Genomic DNA, 14,967 nt, shown 5'->3' with positions numbered 1-14,967 from the left:
TGTTGTACGTCACACTTCTAAAGAAGCCACGTGACAAGCTTCACTGGGTCAGTCTACTGAGGAAGACCAGAGTGACTGATCGAAGCTCTAGGTGAGAGAATTTTTTGTGTTGGAACAAAAGTTTTAACTGTAAACATGGATTCATCTTGTCTTTTGTTCCCCCCACAGAGGCCATAACCAGCCTGTGTTAAACCTGCTGAACAACCAGGCCTTCATCACGTCCCAGAACCACGGCTTCGCCATCGACAACGAGACCCTCCCGCCGGGCTGGCAGCCCATGTTCATCAACGCTAACGACCTGACTAACGAGGGCATCATGCACGAAACACGGCCCATCTTCACCGCACAGTTCCATCCTGAGGCTCGCGGAGGGCCCACTGATACTGAGGTAGGATATGCCAGTGTGAGACCTGAAAAGTTTTTTTTCACAGAGACTCTTTTTGTCAGTGATTACAGGTGATTCTGTTGTTTAGTTTGTCATAACGTAATATCATAAGATATAAAAGAATTGCTTACTTGAGTAATACTGTAGCATTGTCAAAAGTTCTCAAAATTTTTTTTCTCAAATATATGGTGCCTAAAACCAAGCTGACATGTCTTTTCTTTCCACAGTTGAAAATATTTTTCTAAATTACTCACAATTACTCTTCTCTACAGTTCCTGTTTGATATCTTCATGGACATGATCAGAAAAGGCAAGGGGACCTCCATGCCTGTGTCCAAAGTCATTCCTCCTGGGAAACCCAAGCCTGCTCCTATACATGTAAGTCTTCCTTTAATTACAGTGTATGAAGTAAACTAGATTAACTCCTCAAGCTAACAAACACATCTTTTTACACCGCAGTCACCCCTCAGCAAGACATCTAGAGCAGCATATTTAGAACTTTTATTCAGCCTGTCACGACCGGTTTAGCCCTGTTAACTTCTTCAAAATACAGAGGCTGAACAAAGATTGTAAACTGGAACTTCACAGCTCCAAATGTCTTACTGAGGGACGGCTGAAATTAGCTTGAGGAATGAATCCACTTTACTTTTTATTCTACCTTAAACAATGTTTAAGTCTAATTTGTTATTTCTTGTGCTCCAATGACTTTTCATAAATGAATCTTGTTAAAGATTGTCATGATAGTGGTAGTAGTATACATGTTTTCCTGTTTGTATATATTCTGTGTGAATTCTACAGGTGAACAAAGTGTTGGTGCTTGGATCAGGAGGCTTGTCCATTGGCCAGGCTGGGGAGTTTGACTACTCTGGCTCTCAGGCTATCAAAGCACTCAAGGTAAATAAGCAGATAGTAGATTTTGTGTGAAATACTTATATACGTATGAATGATTTAAATGGTGATGTTTCTGTTTATTTTAGTTTATCTATTTGAGTGCGTTCTGTTGGTAGTTAGGTCAGGAAAAGCATCCTTGTGCCAGATTATGTGGACTATGCCATGAATGTTTTTTTTGAAATGGGGGATTTTCATCGTCAACTGTTGAGATTTGATCAACCATCTGTAATTCCTTTTCAAACTGCTAGGAGGAGAACCTGCAAACTGTCCTGATGAACCCCAACATCGCATCTGTGCAGACCAATGCTCATGGAGAAAAACAGGTTAGTTTACTGGAGGAATACATTGTACATTCCTACTGTTACATGTAATTGTAATGCAAGTTAGGTGCCAAAAGATGGCCTCAGCAGTTAGAAGGTTATTATGTTAACCTTCACTCTGTTTCTTCTTCTTCCTCTTCTTCTTCTTCTCCAAACAAATAAGGTCAATGACCTGGACCAGACGTCTGTCACCATGGTAACTGGTGTTAGGTTACATCATGTTGCAAGTGCCATGCAGAACTGAGTTCAAGAGGGGCTGCATGGTCACCATATATATATATATATGAATGTGTTTGAGTAAGAATAAACAAAGCAGTAGTTTATTAAGCTGGGCCATGTGAAGGTTAACAATGCATTTGCTTTGGAAATGTTACCTTTCTAGTTATAAAAAGCATCCTTGTGTAAGGCCACACCAATTTAATTTGTTGGTTTTTGGATTCCCCTCTTCATTTTTCTCTGATTTGCAAAAAAAAAAAAGATTTTGGTTCTGAATCAACTAAAAAAAAAATTTGCACCCAACAGTTCATTTTCTTCCTAGTTCTTACCATTTTTCCATCTATCAATGCAGTGGTTTGACTAAAAGTTCAAAATTCATTGTTTAAATATTAACCCAGCCTTTTGTGTCGACTTCATGGCTCCTATCGTAGCATTTGACACTGTAATAGGATGCCTAGACTTTTTTTTTCGCCCTGTCGCTTAATATTTTTTCTGAAAAAATCTGAGAACCAGCAAATTAAATTGTGTTAATGTGTTGTAATTTCCATGTATTTATGTTTTTTTAATGTGTCATGTGTGTCTAGAAGGACCACAGGAAGGATAGCTACATTTGTTGTAAGCTAAGTGTGGATCCCAAATTCCTATCACAAATTAGAATATGTGATAGCACAAAACTATGGGAAAATGGATAAACATATGTTGAAATGGGGTCCACTGTATGGTAAATTGTTAGACTGATGTATTGTTTGCAAAATGTCTGGGTATTTATTTTTCTTGTATGTGAACATGTCCTTTGCCTTTATTCTTAGAAATTACAATAAAGATTATTTGGAAAAAAAAGTGTGGATCCCAATAAAGTCAAAGTCAAATTGGTGTGGCCTAACTACTATTTCCTCCCCCCCCCCAGGCGGACCATGTATATTTCCTTCCCATCACTCCTGAGTTTGTGACTGATGTCATCAAGAGAGAAAAGCCTGATGGGATACTGCTGTCCATGGGAGGGCAGACGGCACTCAACTGTGGTAAGTACTTTTTTTCTTTATCCAATTTTAACGTCATTTTTCCCGAAAATGGGGGTTAGACGTGCTTGCATCAAATGCAAATCTTTCTTTTTTTTTTTTAAGATTTTTACGGCTGGATGCCCTTCCTAACGCCAACCCAAACCCTAGTAGGGCCCTGTACTGGAAATTCATTTCAAGGCAATGGAACTTTGTGACATTAGTTTACAGTATGTTTAAGTTTTCAGTAACGGTTGAAACAATGGTAGTAGCACAATTGAATGCAGGAAATGTAATCCATGAAAAGTATGAACTTAAAAAACTACAAAAATGTCAAACTTGTAGCAATGCAGCACTTTGGACCTCATTTTGAGCCCAATAGCAAATGAAGTGTTGAAAGAAGCAAAAATTTGAAGGAAAAAATTACACTGATAACCACAGCTTATCACCTATATTAGTGACTTTTTCCCACTATAATGCATTCTTGTGTATTTCTTAACAAATTGCTGATCCTCATTCTTCAAATTGGCATTTGACCCCAGTGTTAACCTTCTACCTTTGACCTCCCTTGCAGGTGTTGAACTGTTCAAGCAGGGTATCCTACAGGAACACGGGGTCAAAGTTCTCGGCACGCCCATCGAGTCTGTCATGGCCACTGAGGATCGACAGATCTTCTCCGACAAACTCACAGAAATCAATGAGAAGATTGCGCCAAGTTTTGCGGTAGAGAGTGTAAGTTCACAGCAGGACTTTTTCCAGTTTATGATATATAGTATGTTAAAACTTAGCAGAATTACATGTATGCTGCTCATATCATAGAAATTTTGAACTATTCTAACCTTTTTCAAGTCATTGAATTCTTATGTACTATTTAAGAAAGACTAAAACTCAACGAAGCCATGAGATAAGTTTGGACAAAAAATGTTACCTGCATGGGTTCTCTATCATTTGAATGGCTCTTTTTACCCAGTAGAAAGAGTAGTGGAGCTGATATGTCCACATATTGTACAATGAATGCAGTGGAAAATGAAACACATTTTGTTAGCCAGTGTCCTCACTATGAGAACGAAAGAAACAGATTATTTCAGACAGTTACAACAATCTCTCCATCATTTCGTCATTTAGAAGATCACCAAAAGACTACATTTCTACTAAGATCACAAAACCCACTAATTATGCAGAATGTGGCACTATTCATTATCCACTGCCTTCAAAGAAGAAGTCGAACCCCTTAATAGCTAGAGTAGTAGTAGAAGTAGAGGTTTTTCCAGACAGATTGTTACCTGTCTCCTGTTTCTGTATACTTGACTGTACAAACAGTTAGCCTTCGGGCATGATTTTGCAAATAAACATCGTTTATATCGTTTACAGGTAAAAGAAGCCTTGGAAGCGGCTGCTGAGATAAAGTATCCCGTCATGGTGCGTGCAGCGTATGCCCTAGGAGGCCTGGGGTCCGGGCTAGCAGAAGACCGTCAGAAGCTGAAAGATATCGCCACAAAGGTAAGAGATCAAATGTGCTCGATGTTGCAACATTAACTCAGACAAGCTCAACAATGTCTTCTTACTAGGAAAATCAGACAAGACAACTAGCCATATATTATTACAGGAGCCAGGGCCTGAAAAATGTGGTTTTCTGGCACCCACTTTACAGAAAAGGTTTGTCTCTGTCTTTTGTTATCCCCATCTAGGCCTCTTTTAGATATTGGCTCCTGTACTATATGCAATGTAAGGCTCCAAATGTATAGAAATAGATAGAGGATCTGTCATTGATTCAAATTCAGGCTCTTGACATACGGGTAACACAAGCATCCAGGCACACCAACAAATTTTTGACACTGGTTGTGGGTAAGTGGGTGGTATGTGGAGGAATTCAGGAGGTGGCATCATACCCAATTAAATTACATTGTACAATACAATCCTCTTCACTGTTTCCAAAGTACTTCCCCGAGGTCACAAAACATAGCCATTCTTTATCAAAAGACTTCCCAGAAGCTTGGTTTGAAATGTCTCTGAGTTTAGATCCAACACAAAAAATCTCTGACCTAGAGCTTTCGACCAGTCACTCTGCTCTTCCTCAGTAGACTGACCCAGTGAGACTTGTCACGTGTCTTCTTTGAAGTGTGACGTCACTGGGTCAGTCTACTGAGGAAGACCAGAGTGACTGGTCGAAAGCTCTAGGTCAGAGATTTTTTGTGTCGGATCTAAATTTTTAACTCTAAGGCCACACCAATTCAATTTCTTGGTTAACGGATTCGCTGCTTCATTTTTCTCTGATTTGCAAATAAAAATAAAAATCCATAATCAACTGCAAAATGCTCATATTTTGCCCTGAACAGTTGAAAACAGTCCTTTTCATCCTAGTTGTTACAGTTACTAGTATTCCATCTTTCAATGCAATGGTATCATTAAAAGTTCAAAATTCATTGTTTAAATTTTGAACCAGCCTGGCTCCTATCGTACCATTTTGGACCATAATAGGATGCCTAGGCCTGTTTTTATTTTTTTTTTTCGCCCGCCCGCTCCATTATTTTTCTAGAAAAATCCATTAACCAAGAAATTAAATTGGTGTGGCCTAAACATGTAACTACCAACACAGATGAACTTTCATGATGTCTCTGAGTTGTTTTTTCTTTGTTCTAGGCTCTGGCCATGTCTAACCAGATCCTGATTGAGAAGTCCCTCCTGGGGTGGAAGGAGGTGGAGTATGAGGTTGTGAGAGACTCAGCTGACAACTGTGTCACCGTCTGTAACATGGAGAACTTCGACCCTCTGGGAGTCCACACTGGTGAGAGTACACACTTACACAACCAGTGGTCGAAATACTTTTTTTCAGTGCTCTGCAATATTGCAGAAGAGTCAAAATTTTGTTCTGCAATTTAGAAATACTTTATGCAAATACACAAGTCTCCATATTACAATCTTGCAGGTTTATAAGCATGAACTATTGATTGATATGCAAATTAGTGAAGACAAATTTTTGGAAGTCCAAAAGGAAACAAAAGATAAACAAGTCAAGACAAGGTTGATGTAAATTAGTGAAGAAGCTCCTGTGTTTCAGAACAGGAGCTTATTAGTGTTGTCTGTCCTTGGGGCCAAAAGCACCAAATCCCAAGTGCAAATTTTTCCTGCTGCAAAATTGCAGATTGTATAAATTTTTCTTCTGCAATCTTGAAAATCTATCTGCAGATTGCAGACTGCAGACAGGTATTTCGAACACTGACAACCCTGCAGGTCCACAGCAAACAGCTAGGGGGCCCAAATTTACACAACTAAACCCTTATCCTTGAGAAGAGTACACACTTATAATTACACGACCCTCCATGTAGAGTTTAATGTATTGTTTACACTACTGATTCTTAGGTCTAAAAAATTGATGTTTTTACCTACCGGGTATCTGTACAGGGTAAGAGTTACATGTACTAGTATCTCCTAGGATATAAAAGACAGCAACAAAGGAATACTAGTAGTGTATAATGATTTTCTGCTGATAATAGTATGTAGATAACAAATAAAATGTTTGGATTGCTTGGATATGGTGAAGAATTCTTTCTTTCTTTCCTTATTGGCAATGACAACAGATCAATACACAGGTTATCAAGGCAGTGGTGACTGGTATTAGATAACCCACAAATACAAACGTGGAGACAAACATCAATTAATTAATCCTGTAATTTGTTCCAGGTGACTCTATCGTGGTCGCCCCGAGTCAGACTCTGTCGAACTACGAGTACCACATGCTGCGAGAGACCGCCATCAAGGTGGTACGCCATCTTGGCATCGTGGGCGAGTGTAACATCCAGTACGCCCTGCACCCGCAGTCGCTGGAGTACTGCATCATCGAAGTGAACGCTCGCCTGTCCCGCAGCTCTGCGCTGGCATCCAAGGCTACAGGGTAAGGACACTGCAATACTGCTTCATTCTGCTAGGGGGTGTTTCTGTATGGCATTTAGTCACAGGCAAAGTCTGTCTGTTTTGCACAGTGTTCTAGCCAGCCTACAGTCTTTTTCCGTCTCCTCAATTCTGTTTGACATAACATCATGTTCATCTCTGGCATAACAGTTCTAGGGGGTCAAGAGATCCCTTTGGATCCCTTTGGAAAATTTTGAAGTTGGTGGTGTTTCTGTCTGGTGTTGAGGTAAAGGTTAAGGTTAAGTCACAGGTAAAGTCTGTCTTGCGACTCTACTGGTTTCCAAAGCTACAGGGTAAGGACACTGCAGTACTGTTTTATTCTGCTAGGTGGTGTTTCTGTATGGCTTTAAGTCACAGGTAAAGTCCATCTATCCTGCAGCTCTTGTGTTGCCTTCCAGGCAGGGCTACATGTATATGTACATTGTATGGATACCGTAGTACTGTTTCCTTCTGCTAGGGAGTGTTTCTGTCTGGTGTTAAGACCTTAAGGTAAAGGTAAGGGTAAAGGTAAAGTCACTGGTAAAATCTGTCTGTCCTGCAACTCTGCACTGATCTCCAAAGCTACAGCGTAAGGACACTGTAGTACTGTTCTCTTCTGCCAGATGGTGCTTCTGTATGGCTTTTAGTTCAAGCTAACCACCTGTTGGATTTGGCTTTGGCTGTGTAGGTACCCCCTGGCGTTCATCGCAGCCAAGTTAGCCGTGGGCAGGCAGCTGCCGGAGATCAAGAACGCCACGACACAGTCCACCACGGCGTGCTTCGAGCCCAGCCTGGATTACATCGTCACCAAGATCCCGCGCTGGGATCTGGACAGATTCCAGCTCACCTCCAAACAGATCGGCAGCTCCATGAAGAGTGTTGGAGAGGTGGGGTCAAGTACTGATTTACTGTAGTGTGATAGACAGATCCTAACTGTACTGATTTACTGTAGTTAGTGATGCATACCGGTTCACTGGACTTGGATCCGGACTTGTAAGAATGTTAAGGTTCAAATCCAAAAAAACCTAAGAGTCACGAACCGAGTCCGGACTTATTACCATAAAAGACCATTTCATATACCCTTTTTCTTTCCAAACCACCTAAAACCTTCCGTAGATTGTAAAATCTTTGCTGCAAAACGAAGAAAACATTGCCATCGGGCATCGTCAAGTACCGGCCTCCATGTTATGTGGCCAAAGTTTCACCCAGACAACATTGCAAGGTTGCCAACATGCAATTTTGTATATGCCATGGGTTTAGGTCCGGACTTACAAGTCCGGAACTGAACCTAAACCTCTGGACTTGAATCCGGACCTGAACCTAAAATTGGGTATAGGTATGCATCACTAACTGTAGTGTGATAGACATATCCTAACTGTCCATCACAATTCAGTTAGCAGTTTGTTTTGGATAATTGGTAACTGTCTAACAGTGTAACGCACCAGTTTTGTACAGTAGGTACAAGAGGTGTAAAATCCCAAGGGTACAACAGTGGGGTCTGCTAGGGATTCGAACCCATAACCTTTAGATCCTAGGTCAACAACATTAACCACTAGAAGACCACCTGTTATAAAAAGTAACAAGACTGTTGTATATGATCCAGGTGATGGCGATCGGCCGTACGTTTGAGGAGAGTTTACAGAAGGCCCTGCGGATGATCCACCCGTCGATCGAGGGGTTCGTTTCCCAGCTGCCCATGGGGAAGTCCTACCCACCGGATCACAACATGAAGGAGGACCTGCGTGTGCCCTCCAGCACACGGATACATTCCATTTGTAAGGTAAGGGATCAGAGTTATACATGTACATCACTAAGTGCTGCCTTGTTTGGGAGAATGTATCTTCTGCAGTTTTCCAGTGAACTTCTAGGTAGTGCACAACTGCCATTCTTCCCTCCAGCATACGGGTACATTCCATTTGTAAGGTACGGAATCATAGTTATACCTCCATGCTGCCTCTTTGGTAGGGAGAATGCACCTTGTGCAATACTCCTGTGAACTTCTAGGTGCTCAATTGCCATTTTTTGACACATACAATTATGTAGCACAGGAACAATACAAACCTTCTTTCAACAGTTATAAAGTTGCGGTGATCCTTCCCTTATTGCAGTCAACTTCACTTTTGATGCACTGGCTCGAGCTCTAAGTCTAATCATTTGATATCACAGTCAGTTCCTCAGAAAGGTTTATTGAGAGTGCAAATGTCTCTGTGTCAACAAAGATTTTATTAGAAACAATATTTTCTAGATTTGGTAATAGACAGACACAAAAATTTTAAAAAATATTGCTGTAATGTTGTCACTTAAGTTATGAGGAATGTAACCCATATCTATTTGTTTCAGAAGAAAGGTTTCAGACTCCTACATTGTCCTGTACATGTGTTAATTTCCCTGTCATGTCCCCTCCTGTTCAGGCCCTGTACGATGGTTACACTGTTGACCAGATCCATGACCTGACAGCCATCGATCGCTGGTTCCTCCACAAGTTGGACAGTATTGTCAACATAGATAGGAGCCTCAGGACCCTTAGCAGGTGAGTGGTGCTTCCCGATATACAGTAACTGTTATGGAACACTTTGTACTCTATTTCTTATATTTCATTCAAGTGGTGTTCTAGGCATCGTCCGTGTTTATATAATTTGACAGAATTTTGCATAATGTTTACCTTTGCACATGGTCTGCTCTGTTAATTCTTACTCAAACTCATTCATATATATGGTCAGACAGGAGTCTAAATCCCTCCTGCTATAAAATTACAACATGATATAACCCAGCACTAGTTACCATGGTGACAGGCAGTCTGGTTCAGGTCATTGACCTTTTTGGTTTGGAGAAGAAGAGGAAACGTAGCAAAAACAATATGTTTTCCTTAGGTAAACATAAATATCAAATGGTGTTTGATTCCTTTTCAGAGAAAGCGTACCGTCTGAGACCCTTGAGCTTGCTAAGAAGGCGGGTTTCTCTGACAAGCAGATCGGTAAGGCCCTGAACCTGACAGAGGCAGACAGTCGACAGCTGCGACTGGAGAGGAGCATCAAGCCATGGGTTAAACAGATTGACACCATGGCTGCCGAGTACCCGGCCAAGACCAACTACCTGTACTCTACATACAACGGCATGGTGAGTAGTGCTGTGTACCGGTTCGCTGGACTTCTTCCAGACTTTTAAAAAATGTTTAGGTTCAATAGATAACAAAATCTGTGCTGCAAAATGAAGAAAACATTGCCATAGGGCATCGTCAAGTGTCAGCCTCCATGTTATGTGGCCACAGTTATGCCCAGACAACATTTCAAGGTTGCCAACATGCAATTTTATATATGTCATGGGTTAAGGTCCAGACTTACGAGTCCAGAACTGAACCTAAACCTCTGGACCTGAACCTAAATGTGGGTTTAGGTACACAGCACTTAAATTGTGAGGCTTAGAGTTAGTCTCTCAAGACTTGAAATTCGTTTTTGGGAATAGGACACAGAAAACATTTTGGGAGCACTACATAAGACAGAGTAGAATGTAAGCAAAATGAACTGTATTGTCTTCATTCAGAACTTGAACTGTAATTCTGTTCCGCACTCTCGAATAATAAAAATAAAGATTTTATCATTTTTATTCAGACACAAATGCCAAGAATATGTTGTACTGTATCACTGTACAATACATGTATTACCTTTAAAACTACATTAGATTGCACATCTACATGTATGTGCACCCACAGTTTTTAAAGCCTTGCATCTGCTAGATGCTGATTTGCTTGAGTACAACATGTCTGCATTGATGTGAGGTATAACATGTGATTTCTTCCGCCTTACAGGAGCATGACCTGACATTTAATGACCATGGGACCATGGTGCTCGGCTGTGGACCTTACCATATAGGTGGGCACTATTCTTGTTGCTACTCAAACTTCTGGTGTGTACAGGACAAATAAAAAACACAATTTAGCATGTAAAATATCAATATCAGTACTAAGTATGATAGTTTCAAGTTTCAAGTTTTATTCATAAAATCAGCCTTGCAGCCAGTGCACAACCAAGCTGAATAACACTGATTTTTTTACAATTTTGTACATAGTAATTACAAATACAAATTAACATTACAATACATATATATAGTTAATTACAGACACATGAACAAACACATTACAAAGCCACACATGGGCACTGAAGTAAAGTCCAAAGAGTCTTGAAAGTCATTACTACAAAGACTCGTTGTACAGGCATATTGCCTTGTGTAAGAAAGAGTTTTTCAGTCTTCTCCCTGCTGCCTAACCCCATTAGCAATACAAATTTGGCAAACTTGCCAAAGTTCTACCCTCAGCAAGGAGAAGGTTAACTTTGATATTTGGAGAAGGTTAATTTTGATATATAGTGTTATGATGGGTTAAGTGTATGTGGCACCATGTGCTAACCCTACATGTGTCTCTTTTGAGTGTTTAGGTAGCAGTGTAGAGTTTGACTGGTGCGCTGTGTCAGCTATCAGGACCCTTCGTCAGCTTGGACACAAAACTGTACGTCAATGTTGCATTGTCCTTCTGTGTTTCACTTTTCAGAGATAGCTACCCACTGTTTTTGTCTTTCTTCGTTTGTCTTTTGGTCAGAGCCTCTGCACTGTTTTACCAGAAGGCCTAGGAAAAAAATGTTCTGTTTCTCGACCGACCCTAGACTTTTTCAGGGGTAGACCTCTGCAAGTGACATAATTTTTCGAGCAGATCAACCCTTTCTAGCTCCATGATTTGACACCTGAGTGATAAAATATTGTACAATGTGTCCTCATGCAGGTTTTTCCTTTTTTTTAACTGTGTAAGTTGGACCCCTATATACATGTATATATAGCTCTAATAATTGGGCTGTTCCATATGTTTGTGTGCCTAGGTCGTAGTGAACCACAACCCAGAGACTGTCAGCACAGACTTTGACGAGTGTGATCGCCTGTACTTCGAAGAACTTTCCTTGGAGAGAGTTCTGGATATCTATGAACAAGAGGTAAGCAACATGCACTATCCCTACATCTTCCCATAGACTTACCTCACCCATGTTCCCATATATACCTTTGTATAAGGCAGACCCAATTTTTCACATGATCTGTGCTGCTGTGAAGAGATTGGTTACATGATTATCACATGATCATCACATGATCTGTGCTGCTGTGAAGAGATTGTTCACATGATTGTCACATGATCATCACATGATCTGTGCTGCTGTGAAGAGATTGGTTCACATGATTGTCACATGATCATCACATGATCTGTGCTGCTGTGAAGAGATTGTTCACATGATTATCACATGATCATCACATGATCTGTGCTGCTGTGAAGAGATTGTTCACATGATTGTCACATGATCATCACATGATCTGTGCTGCTGTGAAGAGATTGTTCACATGATTGTCACATGATCATCACATGATCTGTGCTGCTGTGAAGAGATTGCTCACATGATTTTCACATGATCGTCGTGTGATATGTACAACTAAGATTGTATTGAACTGTGTGATGATGAAATACTAGTACGTTGATGAAGGTAATACGATACGCCAAAAAGCAGTTACTCAAGCAACTGGATATGATTTTGGAAACGGTCAGACGTTTCAGCTAGTATCCACTAGCTTTCGTCAGTGACTGGAGTTCCAAAATCATATCCTGTTGCTTGAGTAGTGCTTTTTGGCGACGATGAAATAGTCACTTCTTTATCTTTTATTTGTTTTTCTGAACAGAAGTGTCACGGGGCCATCATCTCTGTAGGAGGGCAGATCCCCAACAACCTGGCCATGCCCATGTACAAGAACAACGTCAACATCCTGGGCACGAATCCTGTCATGATCGACAACGCAGAGGACAGGTGGGTCACATGGCACTCACATGATCCCTGCTGCTGTGGAGGGACTGGTCACATGATTGTCACATGGTCATCACATGATCCCTGCTGCTGTGAAGATATTGGTCACATGATTGTCACATGGTCATCATGTGATCTGCACTAAGAAAAGATGATCAGATAGATGTGAAGAGTTAGGATTCTTGAAATGTTTAGTATATGTTGAAAACTTAAACATATACAGGGCTTGGGTTGCATGTAATGGTAGAGAGATCACAGCCAGAGATGAGAATTTTTTTCCACCCTCAGGTCAACCTACTCAGCCATCCTGGATGAGATTGGAATTGATCAGGCACCGTGGAGATCCTTGTCTTCCCTGGTCAGTAAAATATTTTCAGTACCTGTATCTGTATGTTTTTGTTTGTTTGTTTTTATTTGTTTACCCAGGGTGTACATATCGCCACTAAGGCGTTTTTCAATGTGCCCTGCAGGCATACATAAATAAAATATACAAGAAAACAACAGATATAACAAAATGATAAGTCAACTTATAAGTACAAATTAAAGTCAACTTAGTACAAATAAAAGTAAAAGTACTATATAATGCCGCAACTCAGTAAGGTGGTAATAAAACAAACTTGTCAAACCAAGAGCCACAACTCATAGTAATTAAGGCAATAGCCGGTATAGCCGGTACAACCGCCCTTTGGCATAACACACCAGCTTGTACAACAAGACTTTGTGATAAGTAACATTTGGATGCATGTATCTTGACTTTTTAAAGCATGTTTCACTCAAACAAGCCCATATTTGTATACTATTACAGTTTGATTTGGTCTTCTTCAGCACCATGGTCTTTCCTTTTCTGTTGTCTTTAGGACGAGGCTTTAGAGTTTGCTGCCAGTGTGGGGTATCCCTGCTTACTGCGCCCATCCTACGTCCTGAGGTAGGTCTTTAAACAAACCAGGGCTCGAACTTAACTTTTTTCCCTACTGTCCCAGAACTGTCCCAAAAATAAATTCCAACTGTCCCAAAGTGAGGATGGACTGTCCCAAACTGGTTTTCAGGAAGTATGTATTACAACAACAATAAAGCTGAGTCAGAGAACAGTATTGCTGTGTAAGCTAATTGTCAATTGAAATAAACACAAAATCAACTCAAATTGAAACTTGTCTTGGCTGGTTTATTGTGCCGACAAATGTAACAAAGACAAGCCAAAGTTCTTTTCAAACTTTCTTTCCATTTTCTTTCCTTCCACTTGTTATGTGTACGCTACAGTAAGTGGCCCCTGTAAAGTGTGCATACTGCATGCTGCACACTGCAGTACTATATTATACTGCATGTATTACAATTCACAAATATTTACATGTTTAAATGTTTTACATTTCAAGCCCCCCTCCCCCCTTCCGTCGGCGCATCCCTCTTTCGTACCGGCCGTACGATCTGGAGGCTGACACTCAGTTGTTGAAACCACGCCGTCAGACTGAGATGATCCTGAACGTCTTTGAGGATCGACAGCATTGACTGCATTCGACGCCGGGGCCGCCCGCGGCGAGGAGAAAAAAGAGGAAATTTTCCTCTGTGCCATGCCGGCCATGACTCTCAAATTTTCTGATTTCGGCTGTTTTCGGCATTACATTCGTCATTTCGCGGGAAACTAGGCGAAGTTTACCGAAAGACACCGTACATTCCCGAGCTTTGCCGGTTCACTATATTTGGCATTGTCAGCTGATCTCCCGAGCATCTCCGGAAATATCCGAACATTAAACAGTTACAGTTCGCCATATATGGCAGATGCCTTGATTGGATGGAAGCTGTGATTGGTTGAATGTTGTTTACATGGATAGAATGTCTGGGAACTGGCGTGGGAAAGTGGCGCCAAGGCGGCGGGCTGCAATAGACCAAAGGCGATGGGCGGGGCGACAAAATAGTGGCCACATGCGTACACGGGTGCCACACGCGCTGCTCAGCTGAGTGTATATCGAATTCGGCGGCTTTTGGTGAGGCCCAAAAATGGGTTGCGCGCCTGACAAACGTATGAACGGCTGACATTCTGATTGTGAATGTTCGTTATTTTTCCAGTGTCCCAAAAATGTCCCAAAGTGATTTTTCAGTTGTCCCGGCCGAAATTTTAGTGGCCAGGGGACATCGGGACATCGTTAAGTTCGAGCCCTGCAAACGTATTTAAAAAATGTAAAACTAGCTTGTAAGATTTGCTTTTGAAGAATTCCATAAATTGTAAACAACATGGAAAATGTTGACCTTGAATAAAAAGTTGCTGCAAAATTTGCCAAAGCTGTTATTTTCTTAACTTGTGTGTTTCTGAATTGTTTCAGTGGCTCTGCAATGAATGTTGCATACGGACCTGAGGAGCTGACCAAATTCCTGGAGGAGGCATCCAGAGTCTCAAATGTAGGAGAGAATTTTTTTACTGATATAGGATAACAATTATGCCAAATTACT

General features: G+C 40.9%; 1 protein-coding gene across 4 annotated transcripts in view; it reads left to right on the top strand.

Annotated features, from left to right (window-relative positions):
* LOC109465412 (carbamoyl-phosphate synthase [ammonia], mitochondrial-like) overlaps positions 1–14,967 on the top strand; it is a 41,862-nt gene that overhangs the window by 15,119 nt on the left and 11,776 nt on the right. For all 4 annotated transcript variants that reach the window (XM_019762661.1, XM_019762662.1, XM_019762663.1 and 1 more), the window contains exons 9-28: positions 169–388; positions 658–762; positions 1,183–1,278; positions 1,524–1,598; positions 2,719–2,833; positions 3,384–3,541; positions 4,181–4,309; positions 5,450–5,594; positions 6,491–6,701; positions 7,386–7,584; positions 8,301–8,477; positions 9,109–9,227; positions 9,607–9,814; positions 10,503–10,566; positions 11,128–11,198; positions 11,563–11,673; positions 12,404–12,528; positions 12,814–12,883; positions 13,383–13,450; positions 14,841–14,916. In XM_019762661.1, the coding sequence (XP_019618220.1) occupies positions 169–388; positions 658–762; positions 1,183–1,278; positions 1,524–1,598; positions 2,719–2,833; positions 3,384–3,541; positions 4,181–4,309; positions 5,450–5,594; positions 6,491–6,701; positions 7,386–7,584; positions 8,301–8,477; positions 9,109–9,227; positions 9,607–9,814; positions 10,503–10,566; positions 11,128–11,198; positions 11,563–11,673; positions 12,404–12,528; positions 12,814–12,883; positions 13,383–13,450; positions 14,841–14,916 (2,542 nt within the window). The remainder of the gene's footprint in view (positions 1–168; positions 389–657; positions 763–1,182; positions 1,279–1,523; positions 1,599–2,718; positions 2,834–3,383; positions 3,542–4,180; positions 4,310–5,449; positions 5,595–6,490; positions 6,702–7,385; positions 7,585–8,300; positions 8,478–9,108; positions 9,228–9,606; positions 9,815–10,502; positions 10,567–11,127; positions 11,199–11,562; positions 11,674–12,403; positions 12,529–12,813; positions 12,884–13,382; positions 13,451–14,840; positions 14,917–14,967) is intronic.

Source organism: Branchiostoma belcheri, unplaced genomic scaffold (genome assembly GCF_001625305.1).
Source record: "Branchiostoma belcheri isolate BF01 breed outbred unplaced genomic scaffold, Haploidv18h27 scaffold15, whole genome shotgun sequence".
Classification (NCBI taxonomy): Eukaryota; Metazoa; Chordata; class Leptocardii; order Amphioxiformes; family Branchiostomatidae; genus Branchiostoma; species Branchiostoma belcheri.
The sequence above is the reverse complement of the archived record's forward strand: the minus strand, read 5'-3'. Positions and strand labels throughout refer to the sequence as shown.